Source organism: Saccopteryx bilineata, chromosome 7 (assembly GCF_036850765.1).
Source record: "Saccopteryx bilineata isolate mSacBil1 chromosome 7, mSacBil1_pri_phased_curated, whole genome shotgun sequence".
NCBI classification, from domain to species: Eukaryota; Metazoa; Chordata; class Mammalia; order Chiroptera; family Emballonuridae; genus Saccopteryx; species Saccopteryx bilineata.
The window spans coordinates 23422072-23443798 of NC_089496.1; the positions used below are offsets into that span (position 1 = coordinate 23422072).

General features: G+C 42.0%; 1 protein-coding gene across 1 annotated transcript; it reads right to left on the reverse strand.

The window, feature by feature from the left end:
- Positions 1-96: 96 nt before the first annotated feature.
- On the reverse strand, positions 97-20370 carry LOC136310906 (calaxin-like). The gene is made up of 6 exons (XM_066239961.1): positions 20313-20370; positions 15233-15388; positions 13375-13479; positions 7729-7883; positions 5351-5455; positions 97-248 (listed from the first exon to the last, which is right to left on the reverse strand). Exons 1-6 carry the CDS (start codon positions 20368-20370, stop codon positions 198-200), a joined length of 630 nt encoding a protein of 209 aa, XP_066096058.1. The 3' UTR covers positions 97-197.
- Positions 20371-21727: the final 1357 nt, after the last annotated feature.

The following is a 21727-nucleotide window of genomic DNA, read 5'->3' on the forward strand; positions in this document are numbered from 1 at the left end:
ATTTGCCAGGTAAAATTAACTTCTCCCTACCTATTATGTTATTTTGATTCATACTTAATATTACAGAAACTTTTCTTGTAACTTTACCTTTCACATTGCAATAACTATATGTAAATTGAAGAAAATAAGATAGGCAGCCAGGATTTGGTTTTGATTTTAATACAAGTATTGAGTGATTCACATTCTAAAGATAGAAGTCAGGATGTGTCTATGTGTCTGAATGCCAGAGCTTCAAAGGCAAGACAAATCTGTAAAGTAGAAAAGTTAATAAACTATTAGAACAAAGCTGGAATTAGGAGCTTACATGCTTTGCTTATAAGAATTTATTTGATCTATAGCAGAAATAAATTAGAATTGTAAATAGTAGACTTCTACCACTACTTTTAGAATACCCACATTTTTTTTTCCTATTAGTAGACTACATAATGAAAAACCAGTTATGTCCAGGCTATTTCCATATTTTTACTGACAAAAATAGCTAGAGAAAGCCCATACCGAATTTTGTCTGGTTTTTTTTTCTTCCTATCCTTCCTATCTCAAAGTGTGTGCCAGGGCGCACTGGTGTACCCTAGAAGATTTCCAGGTGTTCCCTATGGTATTCCAGAGAAATATGTGCCTGTTGGGGACCAAAAAACCAACAGGGCTTTTGGAGTTTAGATTTTTGGGGGACAGAGGTGTGGGGAATTGGCTGTAAGCTGACAGTTTGCCCAACCCCCCACCTCACTTGCTGATTAGGTTGCAAAAGGCTGTTAAGCTGTGGTGCTGGATTGTTTACACTAATCCCCATGTTCCCCAGAAAGCCTGGAGGCAAGTTTCTTCTATCCTTTGGTGTAAAGTTAAGATATGTATGGTGGGGGTTTTCTGCACTCAACACAAGAGTAAAAAGAGGAATTCTTCAAAGTATTGAGGAAATGAGAGTTTGCCTTTTAAATATATGCCCAACATTGAAGAAATTGCTAGGACACATCAGGCTCATGTTTCTCATAAATAAGAATGAAAAAACACATTTGTGCCAGGACCTGCTGAATTTACTAAATCTTACTAAGAATGTATTTATGTATATAAAAAGATAACTTTTTTGTCATAAGTTTTTAACCCCTCTTTTACAAATTCTAAAAAGCATAACAGGCCCTGGCCGGTTGGCTCAGTGGTAGAGCGTCAGCCTGGCGTGCAGAAGTCTCGGGTTCGATTCCCGGACAGGGCACACAGGAGAAGCGCCCATCTGCTTCTCCACCCCTCCCCCTCTCCTTCCTCTCTGTCTCTCTCTTCCCCTTCCGCAGCCAAGGCTCCACTGGAGCAAAGATGGCCCGGGCACTGGGGATGGCTCCTTGGCCTCTGCCCCAGACGCTAGAGTGGCTCTGGTTGCAACAGAGCGACGCCCCGGAGGGGCAGAGCATCGCCCCCTGGTGGGCGTGCCGGGTGGATCCCGGTCTGGTGCACGCGGGAGTCTGTCTGACTGTCTCTCCCCGTTTCCCGCTTCAGAAAAATACAGAAAAAAAAAAAAAAAGATTAAAAAGCATAACAGGCCCTGGCCGGTTGGCTCAGCGGTAGAGCGTCGGCCTGGCGTGCAGAAGTCCCGGGTTCAATTCCTGGCCAGGGCACACAGGAGAAGTGCCCATCTGCTTCTCCACCCCTCCCCCTCTCCTTCCTCTCTGTCTCTCTCTTCCCCTCCCGCCCGCAGCCAAGGCTCCATTGGAGCAAAGATGGCCCAGGCGCTGGGCATGGCTCCTTGGCCTCTGCCCCAGGCGCTAGAGTGGCTCTGGTCGCAGCAGAGCGACGCCCCGGAGGGGCAGAGCACCGCCCCCTGGTGGGCAGAGCCTCGCCCCTGGTGGGCGTGCCGGGTGGATCCCGGTCGGGCGCATGCGGGAGTCTGTGTGTCTCTCCCCGTTTCCAGCTTTGGAAAAATACAAAAAAAAAAAAAAAAAAAAGCATAACAAAAAATGTTTTTTAAGGTCAATAAATTTAATTTTGTCATTTATTTTGCTTAATTACCATAAAAGCACGCTTGGACTTTATATTTATTTTCTTTAATATTTGACTTAATTATTATAACATTTTTCAGAAATTTGTATATAGTGCGCCTACAATTATTTGTAGGATTTTAAATGTGCCCCGACTTCAAAAAGTTTGAGAACCACTGCCTTAAGGGCCTCTTGCCTAATGCATTGTATTTGAACATGTCAGTTAAGAAGGTTATTAGGCCCTGGCCGGTTGGCTCAGCGGTAGAGCGTCGGCCTAGCGTGCGGAGGACCCGGGTTTGATTCCCGGCCAGGGCACACAGGAGAAGCGCCCATTTGCTTCTCCACCCCTCCGCCGCGCCTTCCTCTCTGTCTCTCTCTTCCCCTCCCGCAGCCAAGGCTCCATTGGAGCAAAAATGGCCGGGGCGCTGGGGATGGCTCTGTGGCCTCTGCCTCAGGTGCTAGAGTGGCTCTGGTCGCAACATGGCAACACCCAGGATGGGCAGAGCATCGCCCCATGGTGGGCGTGCTGGGTGGATCCCGGTCGGGCACATGCGGGAGTCTGTCTGACTGTCTCTCCCTATTTCCAGCTTCAGAAAAATGCAATAAATAAATAAATAAATAAATAAATGAAGGTTATTGGGCCCTGGCCTGTTGGCTTAGCAGCAGAGCGTCGGCCCAGTGTGTGGAAGTCCCAGGTTCAATTCCTGACCAGGGCACACAAGAGAAGCGCCCATCTGCTTCTCCACCCTTCCACCTCTCCTTTCTATCTCTTTCTTCCCCTCCCGCAGCCAAGGCTCCATTGGAGCAAAGTTGGCCTGGACTCTGAGGACGGCTTCATGGCCTCTGCCTCAGGCACTAGAATGGCTTTGATTGCAACAGAGCAATGCCCCAGATGGGCCAAGCATTGCTCCTGGGTGGGCATGCTGGGTGGAACCCGGTCAGGCGCATGCAGGAATCTCTCTCTGCCTCTCCCCTCTTCTCACTTCAGGAAAAAAAAGGCTTATTGTCATGTTAGGATGGCACTAAGTGGTATATGATATTAGTAGAAGCTGCAGGCAAGGGGTTTGGCCCTAGTTCCGTACAAGGTAATTAGATATATTTTTTCTGAATTCAGGTAAAAGATGCAGTAGAGACCTGAGCATAGAATAGGAAAGAATAAGTTGCTGTCTAGATGAGGCTTCTCAGACTTGAAGGTGTTATGAGCTTCCACCTGAGAGTTGTACTGTAATTCTGGTGGCGATGGCTGGCGCAGGTGGGTGGAAGGAATGGGGCGTTGTGTAGTGGATATAGTTTTTCAGTTTTCCAAGATGAAAGAGTTCTGGAGATTGCTTGCACAACAGTGTGAATGTGCTTTACTAAACCGAATACTTAAAATTTGTTAGGATGGTAATGTTTATGTAAGATGTATTTTACCACAATTAAAAATAATTCTCCCAGGGCACATAGGAGAAGCGTCCATTTGCTTCTCCACCCCTCCGCCGCGCTTTCCTCTCTGTCTCTCTCTTCCCCTCCCGCAGCCGGGGCTCCATTGGAGCAAGGATGGCCCGGGCTCTGGGCATGGCTCTGTGGCCTCTGCCTCAGGCGCTAGAGTGGCTCTGGTCGCAATATGGCGACGCCCAGGATGGGCAGAACATCGCCCCCTGGGGGACAGAGCGTCGCCCCCTGGTGGGCGTGCCGGGTGGATCCCGGTCGGTCGCATGCGGGAGTCTGTCTGACTGTCTCTCCCTGTTTCCAGCTTCAGAAAAATGAAAAAAATAAAAAAAAAAAATAAAAAAAAAAAATAAATAAAAATAATTCTCTGACATCCTAAAGGGAGGAGATGCTAAGTGGGTTGTGTTGAGCGCCTCCCTGATCTGTTCCGTGTGGAGGCAGCACTCTCCCGTCCCTGCCGACATACATAAGAGTGGGCCACGATGAGAGAGGGCAAGAAACCTTTGCTGTGTCAGGCACCCCAGCAGATTCTGATTCAGTTGCTTTGGGATGGGTCTGAGATTGTGCACTTCTCCTAACTTCCTAGGCGATGACCATTGTGCTGCTGCAGACTACACTGAGTAGCAAGGCTCTGGGAGCCACTGAAGACCTGCTGCTGTCCCATCCAGGCCCGAGTCCATCGTGCTGCACTGTTTCACCCATCCGTCTCTCAAAATGGGAAGTCTGCCTTTCACACGCGACTTGCCACCACACATTTCCGGACCATTACAATGTGGGAATGAACTACAGTGGGACATTAAGAGAGATTAGCTCAGATAGCTACGGATAGCGTAACATTATGCAAGTTTGTTCCCAAAATCACCTAAATTACCACAGAGAATTAAAAGTTCCTTCAAAAAGAAAAAACAGGCCCTGGCTGGTTGGCTCAGCGGTAGAGCGTCGGCCTAGCGTGCGGAGGACCCGGGTTCGATTCCCGGCCAGGGCACACAGGAGAAGCACCCATCTGCTTCTCCACCCCTCCGCCGCGCTTTCCTCTCTGTCTCTCTCTTCCCCTCCCGCAGCCAAGGCTCCATTGGAGCAAAGATGGCCCGGGCGCTGGGGATGGCTCTGTGGCCTCTGCCTCAGGCGCTAGAGTGGCTCTGGTCGCAACATGGCGACGCCCAGGATGGGCAGAACATCGCCCCCTGGTGGGCAGAGCGTCGCCCCTGGTGGGCGTGCCGGGTGGATCCCGGTCGGGCGCATGCGGGAGTCTGTCTGACTGTCTCTCCCTGTTTCCAGCTTCAGAAAAATGAAAAAAATAAAAAATAATAAATAAAAATAAAAAATAAAGATACAGGCTCCTGAAAAGCCTCTGGATGTTTAATAATTTTCTTTAAAAAAAAAAAAAAAAAAAAAAAAAAAAAGAAAAAACATCATTTATCATGTTGGCAAAGCACAGTTGATCAAAGGTGGAATTAAAGGAAATGTTAATGAGTCAAATAAATTATTAGGCTGGCTCTTCCAGCTCAGAAGACTTTGGTCAAGTTCAAACATTAAAAAGCTTTTATAATTATGGAACATTATGAGTACTATATATGTGTCCAAAGTTTTCAAAACTTAATTTATTGGCATTACAGCATTTGGGTTGAAAGATCAAGTTTTCTAACAGTCTTGATGAGTCCACTTTACTGTTCTATCCCTAAAGCAAGCCCAATACCCTGCTTTTCTTTGGGAAAATATTAACATGCAGGAAATCAGGACTTGTGTACAGCTGAAGTTAAAAGCTCAAAAAATAAAGAAGTGTTGAATATAATTACTTAAATAGTCACTATTGTTTTAGCTTCCAAACACTAGGATGGACTGAGCCCCTCACGGTGGCTCAAACGTAGCATTGCACCTACAGGGGTGAGTGTCTCGCAAGGGTTCTTTCAGATCCTTGAAAACATTCCCCCACCCAATGCGGGCTGCTGGCACTGTACCTCTGACTTGGGTAAACACTGTCCCAACACCTCCATCATTAGTCTGTCTTCTTTTACTGCCTTTTCAAAGTCTGCAAAAGATATCTTGCCATCATTGTCATAATCCTAGGAGAGGAAGATAATTTCTTGATAAATGAGTTTTTTAATTTTGCATGGGAAATAACTGTCTAGAATAAAAGGTGATAGCAAGTAAAACTAAGTTCACATTCTGTAACACTACCTAAATAAAAATACTTATTTAAGGAGGCCACTTACTTTACTCCTATGAATTGAATAGATAACCCTGGTGTTATAGACTGAATGTGTACTCCCTGAGCCCCAACTTCCTATGCTTTAACCCCAACATGATGATATTTGAAGGTGGGGCCTTTGCAAGGTAATTAGGTTTAGACAAGGTCATGGTATAACTAGTATTTTCTTTTGGATTTTATTTATTCATTTTTTAGAGAGAGAGAGAGAAAGGGAAAAATGAGGGGGGAGGAGCTGGAAGCATCAACTCCCACATGTGCCTTGACCAGACAAGCCCAGGGTTCTGAACCAGCAACCTCAGCGTTCCAGGTCGATGCTTTATCCACTGTGCCACCACAGGTCAGGCCATAACTAGTATTCTTTTAAGTGGAGGAAGAGACCAGAGCTCCCTCTCTCTCCAATGTGAGGACTTATAAGGAGGTGGCTGTCTGCAACCCAGGAGAGCCCTCACCAGGGAGGTGAATCAGCTGGCACCTGATCTTGGACTTGGCAGTCTCCAGCACTGAGAAATCCATGTTGTTTAAGTCACCCAATCTACGGTAATTTTTTATAGCAGCCCAAGACGAACAACTGAGTTACCTTATATCAAATGTAGCCCTGTACTCTATCTAAATAGACAAAAAAAAAATTAGAGAAAGCCGAATATTATATTGCTTGTTTTGTGATAAGTGCCAAAGGAAAAAAATTCTCAAGCTTAATTTGTAGAACTTGTTCCTCAGAGGATCTCTTACTTGGAAACCCATCATATCAAGAAGATAAAAGTGAAAAAGTAAAATTGCTCAATTAAGGAGCAAGGCACTGGGAGTTAGAGCACTAGCAGTAAAAGATGGACCAGCCATGCAGACCACTGCTGGGCCTTTAAGGATGGTTGGGATCTAGATAGGTGGACCGGTGTAGGGAGGAAATGCAGAAGAATGGGCCAACCTGAATCCTGACAGTAAACAGGAGCATAAGTATGAAAGGAGACAGACTGCCTGGAGTAGAGCATTTGCACAGGGGCTATGGGTGATTAAGTAAATCATAGGGGTAGCATCTGTGTAGATATGAATGCCTTTAACTGCTTAAATAAACTTGGATTTGATTTGATGGGTCTTGTCTACGGCCATACCACCCTGAACGCGCCTGATCTCGTCTGATTTGATGGGTCTTTGTTTTTTCACATCTGGGCATAACTAAATCAGCATTGCTGAAAGTCTAATCTAGAGAAAGGTTTGAATAATTGTTAGAAAGAGGTTCACTCCATTACATTTCCATTAAAAAAGGAAATGGGTTTGGTATGAAGGAACATACTGTCTCTCAAGAAATCCACCCTGAGCCCTAAAGGGGTCTAGTGAGAGTATTTCTAACGGACAAGGATACTCTGGAGCCTGTGTTAACTGAGTGAGACTTGGCAGTCCACATCATTTGTTTCCTTTCTGAACTCCAGAGTAATTAATAGGTGAGCCAGGCCCGGGCTACCTTAGGCTCCCAACCCTTCAATGGTATCTAGTTTAGGGTCATAGTAAGAAAAGGAGAGAAATTATTATGTCCATAATAAATCGATATTGGTTTCATTGAGAGATGAATTCTGCACCCAGTTTTCCAGTGTGACCTTGAGTATTCCATCTGTACTTCAGTTTTCTCATCTGTAAAAGAGAGATAATTTCTACTTCATAGGGTTGGTTTGAGAATAAAATGACTTCACATATTAATGTTCTGTGAATGGCCTGGCATATAGCAAGCACTCTATAAGAAACAATTTTTATTGTTATTTTGTTATGATGAGTGTTTAGATATACTGAAAGGCTAAGGTCATGAAGACAGATTACAATAGCATATGATTTTATATGAATTAAATTTGCTTTCCCTCAATTATTGTGGTTTTACTGATTTAAAAATATTTCAAAGTAAGAAAATTAACATTTATTTGGTGCAGTGATTCATTTAAGCACCCACTAATTCCATAACTATTTACCAAGCACCCCCTACCAGACAGGCGCTGCTCCGGGCAATGGACACAGCAGAGAACAGATGGAAACTCCGGCCCGTACATTGGCTACGTTTATTACTGAGGGAGAGAATTCCTTCTTCTTTAGCTTTATCCAATATCCACTTGACTGGGTATAATGAAATCAGTCTTTCATTCTTACCATTTTCTTCAGTGTTATATCTACCAACTCTTTTATTCCTTCATCAGTCTCTTCCTCAGGTGACTGTTGGTATAGACTGTTCTTCAACAGATCAAATATTTCCTCTTCAGAAATGCAACCATCATCACCATTCAAATAATAAACTTCAAAACAGACTTTTCAAAGCATAAGAAGTTTAAAGACTTGGATAAGGACAGTTAAAATGTCATTAATCTTAGTTATTTCAATATATAATAAAAAAGCATAGAAACAATTTATACAACCTACAATTATTAGTTTATAGCAGTGGATCTCAAAGTGTGCGCCAGGGCGCACTGGTGCACCCTAGAAGATATCCAGGCGCGACCTATGTTATTCCAGAGAAATATGTGCCTGTTGGGGACCAAAACACCAACAGGGCTTTTGGAGTTTAGATTTTTGGGGGACAGAGGTGTGGGGGATTGGCTGTAAGCTGACAGTCTGCCCAAGCCCCCACCTCACTTGCCTGACTAGGTTGCAAAAGGCTGTTAAGCTGTGGTGCTGGATTGTTTACACTACCCCCCATGTTCCCCAGAAAGACAGGAGGCAAGTTTCTTCATCCTTTGTTTGGTGTAAAGTTAAGATGATATGTATGGTGGGGGTTTCTGCACTCAACACAATTAAGAATAAAAAGAGAGGAATTCTTCAAAGTATTGACGAGGAAATGAGAGTTTGCCTTTCAAATATAAGCCCAAACATTGAAGAAATCGCTAGGACACATCAGGCTCATGTTTCTCATAAACACAAGAATGAAAAAACAACACATTCATGCCGGGACCTGCCGAATTTACTAAATCTTACTAAGAATGTATGTATATAAAAACATAACTTTTTTGTTGTTTATTTATTTTTAACCCCCATTTTTTTTACAAATTCTAAAAAGCATAACAAAAAAATGTAACATAAAAATGTTTTTTAATGTCAGAATAAATTCAATTTTGTTGTATTTATTTCATTTAATTGCCATAAAAGCACACTTAGACTTAATATTTTTCTTTAATATTTGACTTAATTATTATAACGTATTTCTCAGAAATTTGTATATAGTGCACCTACAATTATTTGTAGGAATTTAAATGTGTCCTGACTTCAAAAAGCTTGAGAACCACTGGTCTATAGGGTAGAAATTTTATAATAAAGCACTCTTCATTATATTTCCACAATATTAAATACTGTTTGGAAGGTGAAAAGACAAAACTTTTGGATTTTGAAATTAAGGCTTTAAAAATGTTATGAAACTGTAATACAGGGAATGTATATTATTAAATTTTTTTTTTTTTTTTTTTTTTTTTTTTGCATTTCTCTGAAGCTGGAAACAGGGAGAGACAGTCAGACAGACTCCCGCATGCGCCCGACCGGGATCCACCCGGCACGCCCACCATGGGGCGACGCTCTGCCCACCAGGGAGCGATGCTCTGCCCCTCCTGGGCGTCGCCATGTTGCGACCAGAGCCACTCTAGCGCCTGAGGCAGAGGCCACAGAGCCCTCCCCAGCGCCCGGGCCATCTTTGCTCCAATGGAGCCTTGGCTGCGGGAGGGGAAGAGAGAGACAGAGAGGAAGGCGCGGCGGAGGGGTGGAGAAGCAAATGGGCGCTTCTCCTTTGTGCCCTGGCCGGGAATCGAACCCGGGTCCTCTGCACGCTAGGCCGACGCTCTACCGCTGAGCCAACTGGCCAGGGCTATTATTAAATTTTTGATCATGCCTGACCTGTGGTGGCACAGTAGATAAAAGCATTGATGTAGAACACTGAGGTTTCCGGTTTGAAACCCTGGGCTTGCCTGGTCAAGGCACATATGGGAATTGATGCTTCTTGCTCCTCCCCCCTTCTCTCTCTCTCTCTAAAATCAATTAAAATTTTTTTTTAATCTTTGATCATACAATATACATACATATGTGTGTAAAAATCTCAGGGTTATGATTCTCTTCTCACATAGACTACAAAAACTAAGTACACACTTGGCTGTGTCACTGACATTTTTCAGTATATTTGCTTAGTGAGTCATGTCCTTGGGGCCTATGCATCTGTGCTATCCAAAATGAGCAATCTCTCTCTGGAGTGCCTTCCGTCTCCGGAATAAGCATTATCACAGTCCACTCCTTCACCTACACGTGACTCAATCAGGTACTAGAAGTCAGCAGGGAAATAGCTCTTCTGGCATTTCTAATCCAGTTAAATGTTTTACCAAGAGCAACAAAACCATGTATAAAACTCCAGGGTATCGGATTAGCTGTCTTTTTTGTTGTGTTTCTCCAATCTGTTGCATAAATGAGTTTGAAACACAACCTACTAGAAGTAGTATTTTCTCCAAATTAATATACCTTGAAGTATATATGAAACAGTTTTAGGAAGTAGGATTAGAAGAGGAAAAATTTTTTGATAGTGTGATGTTATTCAATCATGTATAGCTACTTTCAAAGTCACATTTTTACCAGGTATTGGTATTACCACAAGAATATACATTCCAGAAACTTAGCTTTTCACTTTTCCATGAGACTTTTGTATAGGAATGTTGCAATAAGCTTAAGTAATAACTATACTTAAATGTTATCCTGTAAAAAAATTAGACTAAAGAAGAAAGCTACAAAATTAGACAAAAAGGTATAAATGTTACAAAGTTGGTTATTTAAAAAAAAATGTTGCTATCACTTAAAAATGTGTTTAATGCCCTGGCTGGATGCTCAGTTGTTTAGGGCATTGTCCTGAAGCTCAGAGGTTGCTGGTTTGACCCCCAGTCAGGGCACATACAGGAGCAGACTGATACTCCTGTGTGTGTATCTCTCTCTCCCTTTCTTTTTCTAAACTCCATAAAATAAACAAACAAAAGAAAACAAAAGAGGTGTTTAATTTAGGGACCTTTTTTTGAACATCCAAACCCAAATTCAAGTGGAAGGATAAGGGATAAAAAAATTTGCTTACTTCCCCAGAACTCTTAGTCTTCTCTTAAGCAATTTGACAAGAAGCAATCTGTTTCCTTGAAAACTGCTATTTAAAATTGTTCCTGCCTGACCTGTGGTGGCGCAGTGGATAAAGCGTCGACCTGGAAATGCTGAGGTTGCCGGTTCGAAACCCTGGGCTTGCCTGGTCAAGGCACATATGGGAGTTGATGCTTCCTGCTCCTCCCCGCCTTCTCTCTCTCTCTCTCTCTCCTCTCTCTCTCTCTGTCTCTCCCTCTCCTCTCTAAAAAAATGAATAAATAAAAATAAATAAAAAAATTTAAAAAATAAAAATTGTTCCTATTCTCTTTCCAGGGTTCCTCACCCCAAATCCTGGCACCAGAGGTGTAAAACATAGGAAATAGGCCTGGCGTGTAGGAGTCCCAGGTCAATTCCTGGCCAGGGCACACAGGAGAGGCACCCATCTGCTTCTGCACCCCTCCCCCTCTCCTTCCTCTCTGTCTCTCTCTTCCCCTCCCAAAGCCAAGGTTCCATTGGAGCAAAGTTTGCCCGGGCGCTGAGGATGGCTCTGTGGCCTCTGCCTCGGGCGCTAGAATGGCTCTGGTTGCAACAGAGCAACGCTTCGGATGGGCAGAGCATCGCCCCCTGGTGGGCGTGCCAGATGGATCCTGGTCGGACGCATGCAGAGTCTGTCTGACTGCCTCCCGTTTCCAACTTCAGGAAAAAAACAAACAAACATAGGAAATACACTTCACACCAATGGTACAGGTGAGGGGGGGACAGTTATTTCTAGGCAAAATTGTGAACTGGGAGAGTTTTTGTCTTTAGCATTCCTGACATTCCTTTTCTTTAAGAAGCTCTCTCTGTAATCCTCCTCTCATTGGGCTTTCATTGTTCTCTGGCTTTCCCCCTTTTCAGTCACCTGCACTAACACTAGAACACTGATGTCTGGTGGTTAATGTGTTTTACCTTGTTTTCTGTCAATCTCTCGCTTTTTCTTTAAATTTCATTTATTAATTTTAGAGAGGGAAGACAGGTGGAGGCAAGAGCGAGAAGCATCAATTCATAGTAGTTGCTTCTCACATGTGCCTTGATGGGGCAATCCAGGGTTCTGAATGGGCGACCTCAGCATTCCAGGTTGACATTTTTTTACTTTTTATTTTTCTGAAGTTGGAAAAGGGGAAGCAGTCACACAGACTCCCGCATGTGCCTGACTGGGATCCACCCAGCACAACCACCAGGGGGCGATGCTCTGCCCATCCGGGGCGTCGCTCTGTTGCGACCAGAGCCATTCTAGTGCCTGAGGCAGAGGCCACAGAGCCATCCTCAGCGCCCGGGCCAACCTTGCTCCAATGGAGCCTTGGCTGCAGGAGGTGAAGAGAGAGACAGAGAGGAAGGAGAGGGGGAGAGGTGGAGAAGCAGATGGGCGCTTCTCCTGTGCGCCCTGGCCAGGAATCGAACCCAGGACTCCTGCACACCAAGCAAACGCTCTACCACTGAGCCAACTGGCCAGGGCCCAGGTTGACATTTTATCCACTCTGCCACCACAGGTCAGGTTCACATTTTTGGTTTGTTTTTAAATAGAAGGACAAGCAATGGCCTCGATGTGACTAGTGCACTGCCCCATAGCAAGGTCCATTCCTGTTGAGCCCAGAGATAGCCTGAGACCTCCCCCTTGCTAGCTGATTAGGGTTGGCATTAGCCTGTGTGCCTTAAGCCAAAGACCCATCCTGATGACAACTAAACATTAAAGAACCACTGAACGAAGTGTTTGGGGATCCTGGAACTAGGAGTTTCCTATGAAATAGGTCACCCATTTCATCTGGTTTTTATTTTTTATTTTTTTTAATTTTTTTAAATTTTTTATTTTGTACTTTTCTGAAGCTGGAAACGGGGAGAGACAGTCAGACAGACTCCTGCATGCGCCCGACCAGGATCCACCCAGCACGCCCACCAAGGGCGATGCTCTGCCCACCAGGGGGCGATGCTCTGCCCCTCCGGGGCATCGCTCTGCCGCAACCAGAGCCACTCTAGCGCCTGGGGCAGAGGCCAAAGAGCCATCCCCAGCGCCCGGGCCATCTTTGCTCCAATGGAGCCTCAGCTGCGGGAGGGGAAGAGAGAGACAGAGAGGAAGGAGGGGGTGGGGGTGGAGAAGCAAATGGGCGCTTCTCCTATGTGCCCTGGCTGGGAATCAAACCCGGGTCCCCCGCACGCCAGGCCGACGCTCTACTGCTGAGCCAACCGGCCAGGGCCTTATTTTATTTTTTTACAGGACAGAGAGAGAGAGTCAGAGAGAGGGATAGATAGGGACAGACAGACAGGAACGGAGAGAGATAAAAAGCATCAATCACCAGTTTTTCATTGCAACACCTTAGTTGTTCATTAATTACTTTCTCATATGTGCCTTGACCGAGGGCCTTCAGCAGACCGAGTAACCCTTTGCTCAAGCCAGCGACCTTGGGTCCAAGCTGGTGAGCTTTTGCTCAAGCCAGATGAGCCCGCGCTCAAGCTGGCGACCTCCAGGTCTTGTACCTGGGTCCTCCGCATCCCAGTCCGATGCTGTATCCACTGTGCCACCGCCTGGTCAGGCTGGTTTTTATTTTTTAAAGCTGTCATGAACTACATACTTTTGCAATACCAAACACTAATTTTATATTTTAAAATATATTTAAACATTCACTAAACACAAAATTGATATATCACTAATCTAGTAAACCCATATAGAATTCTTACACTTCAACTTTTCTTCCAAAGTCCCTCGAAGAAACACTGATAATCCTTTAACCCACTCATTTACGTTTATGCAGTTATCACTGTCTTTGTCAAATGCAAAAAATACTGAAAAAAAGTACAAGTATAAAATATTTATATTATAACATACAGCTATTTTGTAATTAAATAGTATGCATGTATAAATAGATTTTTAAAAATTTCCCCCCAAACTGAGGGGAAAAGGGGGTCTTGGCACTATCATTCCTGAAAGAGTCAAAATTACTAAAAATATGTTTCCTGCAGATTTTTATAGGAAAAATAGTCATACTTCTCCATGATCAATGATTGGCTTTATTTGTGATACAGTTCCTATGAGCCAAGAAGCCCAGTGAGGGAGCTAATCAATGTGGTCGTTTTTATTCTAAAACGGGGACAAAATTCTGTTCTGAAGAGTCTGCACAGTGCCTAAAGATGAATTACTAAAATAACACATGGTTTTTAAATTACCAGTGGAATCTATTATCCTATAGAAAATAAAATACTACTGACTCTTTTGGGGGTGATAGGCATGTTAATTATTTTGATTATGATTATGGTTTCAAGGATATATATCTATATCTATATCTATATATATATCAAAACTTACCAAATTGAATACTAAAAATCTGTTAATGAAAATGACTATTACATTAAACTTCCTCTTTTTAATGTTATCTTTTGATTTTTTCAGTATGAGTATTATTTTTTGTACTGACATATTTTTAATTTTTATGAGAAAAAGTCATTAAAATTTTACATGTCTAGCCTGACCAGGCGGTGGCGCAGTGGCTAGAGCGTCGAACTGGGATGTGGAAGACCCAGGTTCGAGACCCCGAGGTCGCCAGCTTGAGCGCGGGCTCATCTGGTGTGAGCAAAAAAAAAAAAAGCTCGCCAGCTTGGACCCAAGGTCACTAACTCGAGCAAGGAGTTACTTGGTCTGCTGAAGGCCCACGGTCAGGGCACATATGAGAAAGCAATCAATGAACAACTAAGGTGTTGCAATGAAAAACTGATGATTGATGCTTCTCATCTCTCTCCGTCCCTGTCTATCCCTCTCTCTGACTCTCGCTCTGTCTCTGAAATAAATAAATAAAATAATAAATAAAATAAAATTTTACATGTCTATAGCATATGAATCCATAGACATCATGATTTAAAGTCACATGCTTATCTTTAAAAAACAATACTGAGCTGGCCTGTGGTGGCGCTGTGGAGTGTGCACCGACCTGGAACACTGAGGTTGCTGGTTTTTGAACTGCTGGGCTTGCCCAGTCAAGGCACATATGACAAGCAACCAATGAACAGCTAGAGTGAAGCAACTACTTCTCATTCCCTCACCTCCTCTCTCTGTAAAATCAATAAATAAAATCTTTATTAGTTTAAAATTTTTTATTTATTGATTTTTAGAGGGAGGGATAGTGAGAAAGAGAGAAACATAGACCTGTATGTACTCTCTCTGGAGATAGAACCCACAACCTTTGTGTATCAGGATGATGCTCTAACCAGCCAAGCTATCCAGCCAGGGCAATAAATGAAATCTTAAACAAAAACAATACTGCTAGCTTATTTAGTCCATTACTGGTTATCTCTCAAAGTGGTACAGCTATGAGATAAGAAATCCTGAGCAAGTTTACATTGAAAATGATCCTGACAATAAAATCTACTACTGATTTGAATTGGCAGCACTATCTTTCTAGTTTGATATTAAAAAATTCAAAGTGTTTGTTGAAAATTAAATATATATTTGCCATATATTAATCTATATAAATATATATGTGCCACATGTTTATATGTGTTTGACACCTCAGCTTGACCGTTTCAGTCTCTCATGACTTCTTACCCCTATTCAGTAACTTATCATCGGTCATTCCAAATAAACCATGCAGGATCGTTCGAAATGCAACACGATCTAGTCCAACGTTATCAAGTCTCACATCAGCTCTTTCCACCAAGTCGTAAAAAAGTATTATGAGACACTCTACTTCATATTTCTTGACTGTAAAATGAAAATATAAATATGACTTAATCATTAAGTTCTCCAACCTAATTAAAAATATTTTACTAGAAAGCTATTTTTTTCCCCTTATGAGAGTAGATGCCATAGTGAGTTTTATGTATGATCTAGACTTGTTACTTAAAAGCTTACACAATGCCCTGGCCAGTTAGCTCAGTTGGTTAGAATGGGGTCCTGATGAGCAAAGGTTGCCAGTTTGATCCTGAGTCAGGACACGTAAGAAAACAGACTGAGCCTGACCAGGTGGTGGCGCAGTGGATAGAGCGTCGGACTGGGATGCGGAAGGACCCAGGTTCGAGACCCCGAGGTCGCCAGCTTGAGTGAGGGCTCATCTGGCTTGAGCAAAGAGCTCACCAGCTTGGACCCAAGGTCGCTGGCTCCAGTAGGGGGTTACTCAGTCTGCTGAAGGCCCACGGTCAAGGCACATGTGAGAAAGCAATCAATGAACAACTAAGAAGCCGAAATGCGCAACGAGAAACTGATGATTGATGCTTCTCATCTCTCTCCGTTCCTGTCTGTCTGTCCCTGTCTATCTCTGCCTCTGTAAAAAACAAACAAACAAACAAACAAACAAAAAAACCAACAGACTGATGTTTCTGACTCTTTCTAAAATCAAATTTTAAAAAGAGCTTACATAATTAAGATGGGTCTCACTCAGAAGAGGAGTCGAGCCATTTTCATGGGAATGGACTTTGAATTAGGCCTGAAGAAGGCACAGTATTTTACAGGAAGGAGTGAGTTGGGGATGGTGAGGTGGATTCAGGGAGAGGAAACAGCCTGAGTCAAGGAAAGCGGTACAATGGGCGTCAACATGAGGTTGACCATGCCTCACTGAGAGCCAGCTAGTTGGGAAGAAGTAAAAAATAAGATAGAATAGAATAGGCTGATGGTAGAGGGCCTTGAATGCCTGGTCAGAGGATTAGCATTTATTTACAGGAACAGTGTTTCTCATGGTATCAGCTTTGGACGATCTGTATGATGGTCCTTCTCCATTGCTTCTTAATCATGCAAATTGCCAAGCCTTGCTCCAGACCCACCTCAGAATTGCTAACAATGAACCCAGGAATTATCTTTTAAGTAAGAGCTCAGTTGACTTTTATGCCTTAAGGCAGTGGTTCTCAAAAGTGTGCGCCAGGGTGCACTGGTGCGCCCTAGATTTCCAGGTGTGCCTTATGGTATTCCAGAGAAATATGGCCTGTTGGGGACCAAAACACCAACGGGGATTTTGGAGTTTAGATTTTGGGGGGAGAGATGTGGGGAATTGGCTGTAAACTGACAATCTGCCCAACACCCCACCTCACTTGCCTGATTAGGTTGCAAAAGGCTGTTAAGCTGTGGTGCTGGATTGTTTACACTAATCCCCATGTTCCCTAGAAAGACTGGAGGCAAGTTTCTTCTATCCTTTGTTTGGTGTAAAGTTAAGATGATAGGTATGGTAGGGGTTTTGGATTGATGATTAAACATAAGGAATTGTCTCTTGAAGCCTTTTGGATTTCTATAAAAGAATATGTGGCAATATCTAAAAAAGCTTTGAACATTTTACTACAATTTTCAACATCCTATTTATATGAATTAAGATTTTCTACCCTTAACACAATTAAGAGTAAAAAGAGAGGAATATTCAAAGTATTGACGAGGAAATGAGAGTTTGCCTTTCAAATATATGCCCAAACATTGAAGAAATCTCTAGGACACGTCAGGCTCATGTTTCTCATAAACACAAGAATCAAAAACCTTAACACATTTGCACCGGGACCTGCCGAATTTACTAAATCTTACTAAGAATGTATTTATGTATTCAATATATAAAAAGATAACTTTTTTGTTGTTTTAAAATTTTTAACCTTTTTTATGAATTCTAAAAAGCATAACTCAAAAAATGTAACATAAAAATGTTTTTTAATATCAGAATAAATTTAATTTTGTCATATTTACTTCATTTAATTACCATAAAAGCATGTTTGGACTTTATATATATTTTTAAATATTTGACTTATATTTCTCAAAATTTGTATATAGTGCGCCTACAATTATTTGTAGGATTTTAAATGCGTCCCAACTTCAAAAAGTTTGAGAACCACTGCGTTAAGGGTTGAGAAGTGTTTAGAAAGAGAGACGCGGCAAGCTGCACTGAAGAGGAAAGCTGGACGCACAGAGCCAGGCTTGGAGTGATGGGCTTAGGAAGGTGGAAATGAGGTCAGAGTGGGAGGGAGCCTGAGATACTGCAAAAAATCAGTAGGACTTGGTGACTGATTTTCAAACCAAAACTTTTTAACACTCATATACCTGATCTCACTTCAGACTTAGTAAACAAATGATAGATTTAAGAAGTGTACAGGTGCCTGGCCAAGTAGACAAGGTTGTGGGTTCAATCCCTGGTCAGAGCACATACAAGAGCAACCAATGAATAATTAAGTAAGTGGAACAAATCGATGTTTCTCTCTCTCAAATCAATTAAAAAAGTGCTCAGGTGCTTCTAATGCATCAGGACTGAGAACTAAGGGATTAGACTTAGTGGGTACTAGTCTACTAGTTCTACTTCCTTTTCTGAGACTGAATAGCTGAGACAGACACATTTATATAGTATCTGTATGCCTCCGAGTCCTCACCTATGAAAACTGGGTATTGTCTGCCCTAGATGATCTCTGAGAGTCCTTAGGTTTCTAAAAGTGTAATTCTATGAATCAAAGAGTGAAAAAACTAAGGGGAGGAAAAGGAAGTCACTACTTTTTTCTCTTCCTTGTACTCCCCTTTTTTCTGTGGGGAATGTGGGGAGAAAAAAAATGTTATTTTAGATGCTGTTTTTGAGATAATTTCAAATACCTAATTGAAACTAATGACAACTGTTAACAACAGGGTTTCCACTGTGATGAGAATGACTTCTCAGGACAGTGATTCACAAACAATAATTACAAAGGTACCTAATACTATTTAACAAACTGAATGAGATCATCAGGCTTCACACTGTAACTATTAGTCCTGAAATGATAGAAAGGTCTTCCTTATTTATCCAATAAGCATTTAAGGGTATTTCATGAACCAGGCAATGAATATGCTATGCTTTCTGACCAAAAGGAATAGTAACTCATTCCTTTTTTTAAACCGTTAACTATAAATACCTTCTTTGTGGAAGACTATGGGATATGGGTCCAATCAAGAGTTGCATATTCATACCTACAAGCTATTTCAGAGAATTACTTTCAAAGAACAAATTATGGTATTTAACACTCATTTCAGATATTGCTAAAAATGATTTAATTAGGATGGGGATAGGAGTTAAGTCTTCAAAATTTTTTGAATGTTGTAAACTCAGGCTCAGTTAAAAAAGCAGCAAATGACAGAAGATATTACATTAAACACTGGCTAAATGTGTTGGATGAGACTTAGGGCAGTATGGACTGGAAAATGGGCCCTAGAAGTAATTGAGTTTAGATCATTTAAAATCCAACTGGAATAAGAGAAAACAGAAGTAAGTCTTCACTGAGATTCCTAGAAAGGTGGTGCCTTATCCTAATGAGGACACATGAGAAAAAGTGGAAGTGCCCAATAATAAGGCTGTGGAAGTGGCTGAAGAGTAACTTTCTCAAATTCTAAAAACTGATTCTCAAAATTATCAGTCAGGATGACTTGTGGTCATGCCTGAGAAAAAATTCACAAGATTCCTTTTTAGCCTGACCAGGCGGTGGCGCAGTGGATAGAGCGTCGGACTGGGATGCGGAAGTACCCAGGTTCGAGACTCCGAGGTCGCGCGCGGGCTCATCTGGCTTGAGCAAAGAGCTCGCCAGCTTGGACCCAAGGTCGCTGGCTCCAGCAAGGGGTTACTCGGTCTGCTGAAGGCCCACGGTCAAGGCACATGTGAGAAAGCAATCAATGAACAACTAAGAAGTCGCAACGCGCAACGAGAAACTGATGATTGATGCTTCTCATCTCTCTCTGTTCCTGTCTGTCTGTCCCTATCTCTGCCTCTGTAAAAAAAAAAAAAAAAAAAAAAAAAAAAAAAAAAAAGATTCCTTTTTAGGCATGTCAGGGTTAAGGAACCCCCCAAAATCTGTTAAGTTGGCCTAGTTTTAATCAATACTTGCCACATTCAAAGCACCATGTTGTTCTTTCAACATCTGTAGTGCCTGTGTTATGTACCCCTACCAGTCCCCTGAGGTAGAGCCATCATTGGCTTCTAGGGGTTTTGTGCCTGAGAACTCAGGAAACTGCTCAGAGTAAACCTTTATACTTGAAGACTTTTTTTATTTTTAAATATTATTATTTATTCATTTTATAGAAGAGAGAAGGGAGAGAGATGGGGGGAGAAGCAGAAAGCATCAACTCCCATATGTGCCTTCACCGGGCAAGCCCAGGGTTTTGAACTGGAGACCTCAGTGTTCCAGGTCAATGTATTATCCATTGTGCCACCACAGGTCAGGCTGAAGTCTCTTATTAAATTTCAGGTCATAATAAAATCAGTCCTTGGTTGGCAGATAAATCTGTTAGCACTTATGAGTCAAGTAAAATTTCAAGCTCTTCTTCCTATATAGACAAAATTTATTTTAATTTATTGATTGATTTTAGAGAGACAGGAAGAGAAAGATAAGAACATCGATCTGCTCCTGTATGTTTTGTGACCAGGAATCAAACCAGCAGCCTCTACACGTCAAGATGATGCTATGCTCCAAGCAACTGAGCTACCCAGCCAGGGCCACATATACTGTATATACCTGTGATTTTTTTCAGCCTAAGTGCAAGGACAATTATACACTTGCTATCTATTTTTTAAAGTGACCAAAATATTATATAGAAAACAGCTACTCTTTTGGATGTTACAAAGCACTTGTTAATGTCCAACTAGCATGTCTACCAATGTTTGTATTTGAATAAAGGTGCTCAGACAGTGTTGGGTGTGGTCAGTACTTACAGCTCTTGACAGTTTTACTGATGGATTCCACCAGTTTCCTCAGAGCCCTTGGGTCCATATTGAATGCAGCTTTAACACACTGCAGACATCTTGCATAGCCTAGCTCCCAGCCTGGCGTCCTGGGCTGCCACTGATTCCACAGTTCATTAGGCCATTCCCCAACATAGAATGTGAACATGGCAACATTCTAGCAGCCAAACACAGAAGGTTCTCAAGTAATTAGAAAAATATGCAACAATGGCTGTTACCTCAGTACTAACGCAGTGACTGCATAACATGGTTGTGATCTGAAATATGACAGCAATTCTAACATTCACCTTTCGTTTGGGTATAAACAGCACTTCAAGTGACACCTGATACTGCTGCCATTTGTATTTCCTCAGCATGAGTTCTACAGTGGAAAATGTTTCCCTATTTAAGCACAATTAAAAAACTAAGTGGTTAAGATTATAAAGACCTTAAATTGGAAATAAAATAATTTCCCAGGCTACAAAAAGTTCCTTCAAAAGTTATAATCTCATTTGAAAATTCAAACCAAGTACCTTCTGATAATAACCAGAGGCATCACTCTGGGAGCTTCTGGAGAAACGCTAGCCCCCACTTTTATCGCTCCCACTTACATCTGACAGTTGGGAAAACAGGGTGTAACTATGCCAAAGGTGGCCAAGAACCAACTGTTTTAACTCTTGTCTATTGTTAAATCCTAGTATAGAGAACAAGCATCCTTTAGTTTATGTGTGCTGGACCTCACTGTGGATAAGGCCAAAAAAAAAAGGTACTAAAATAATTTTTATAATTTGGGACACTATATTCTTACTAATTTTAAATGAAATATAAAAATCAAATTTAAAATAAGGCAAATACAACTGGGAGAAAAAAGTTTTCTTAAAACTTCTTTACAGATTTTAAGTTCAAAACTGGGGCTATTTTTAAAAAGTGTGAGACCTGTCACTAAAGTCTGAAGAACTTTTCTCATGTTCTCTCAGGTTAGTCTACTGTTCTCCATAAAATGAAAAAATAATCAGGCAACAGGCTTTTAGCACATCTTTACTGATAGAATATGAACCTATATTCTACATAAAATAAATTCAGGATACTCATCTGGTATTTAAAACACCTAAATATCAGGGCAGCCAAATAAGTCCAAAACAACCAGAAAGTAGCAGCACAATTTTTCTATCCAGACAGTCATTAATTTTGTTGCAGTTACTTTGGCATAATCATCCAAAATGCATGTCTTGTGTAGAAAAGGGGTGGTTAAGAGGAAGGAGGAGATGTAGATTTGCACATAACATTACCAACCAAATTTTCTTCCCATACCTATTAGGAGAATGCTAATGCTACCATAAGAGAAATAATGAAAAATATTATCTCCCAGATGGTCAACAGTCTGGAAATAGTATACTTTTTTTTTT

Excerpts from the sequence above, each read along its gene's own strand:
- LOC136310906 (XM_066239961.1), bottom strand. The coding sequence starts at position 20,370 with ATGGACCCAAGGGCTCTGAGGAAACTGGTGGAATCCATCAGTAAAACT. Across the intron at positions 7,884-13,374 it reads TTTGGAAGAAAAGTTGAAGT|TCTGTTTTGAAGTTTATTAT; the intron begins GTAAGAATTCTA and ends TGCTTTGAAAAG. Across the intron at positions 249-5,350 it reads AGTGTTTACCCAAGTCAGAG|ATTTGTCTTGCCTTTGAAGC; the intron begins GTACAGTGCCAG and ends TCTACTTTACAG.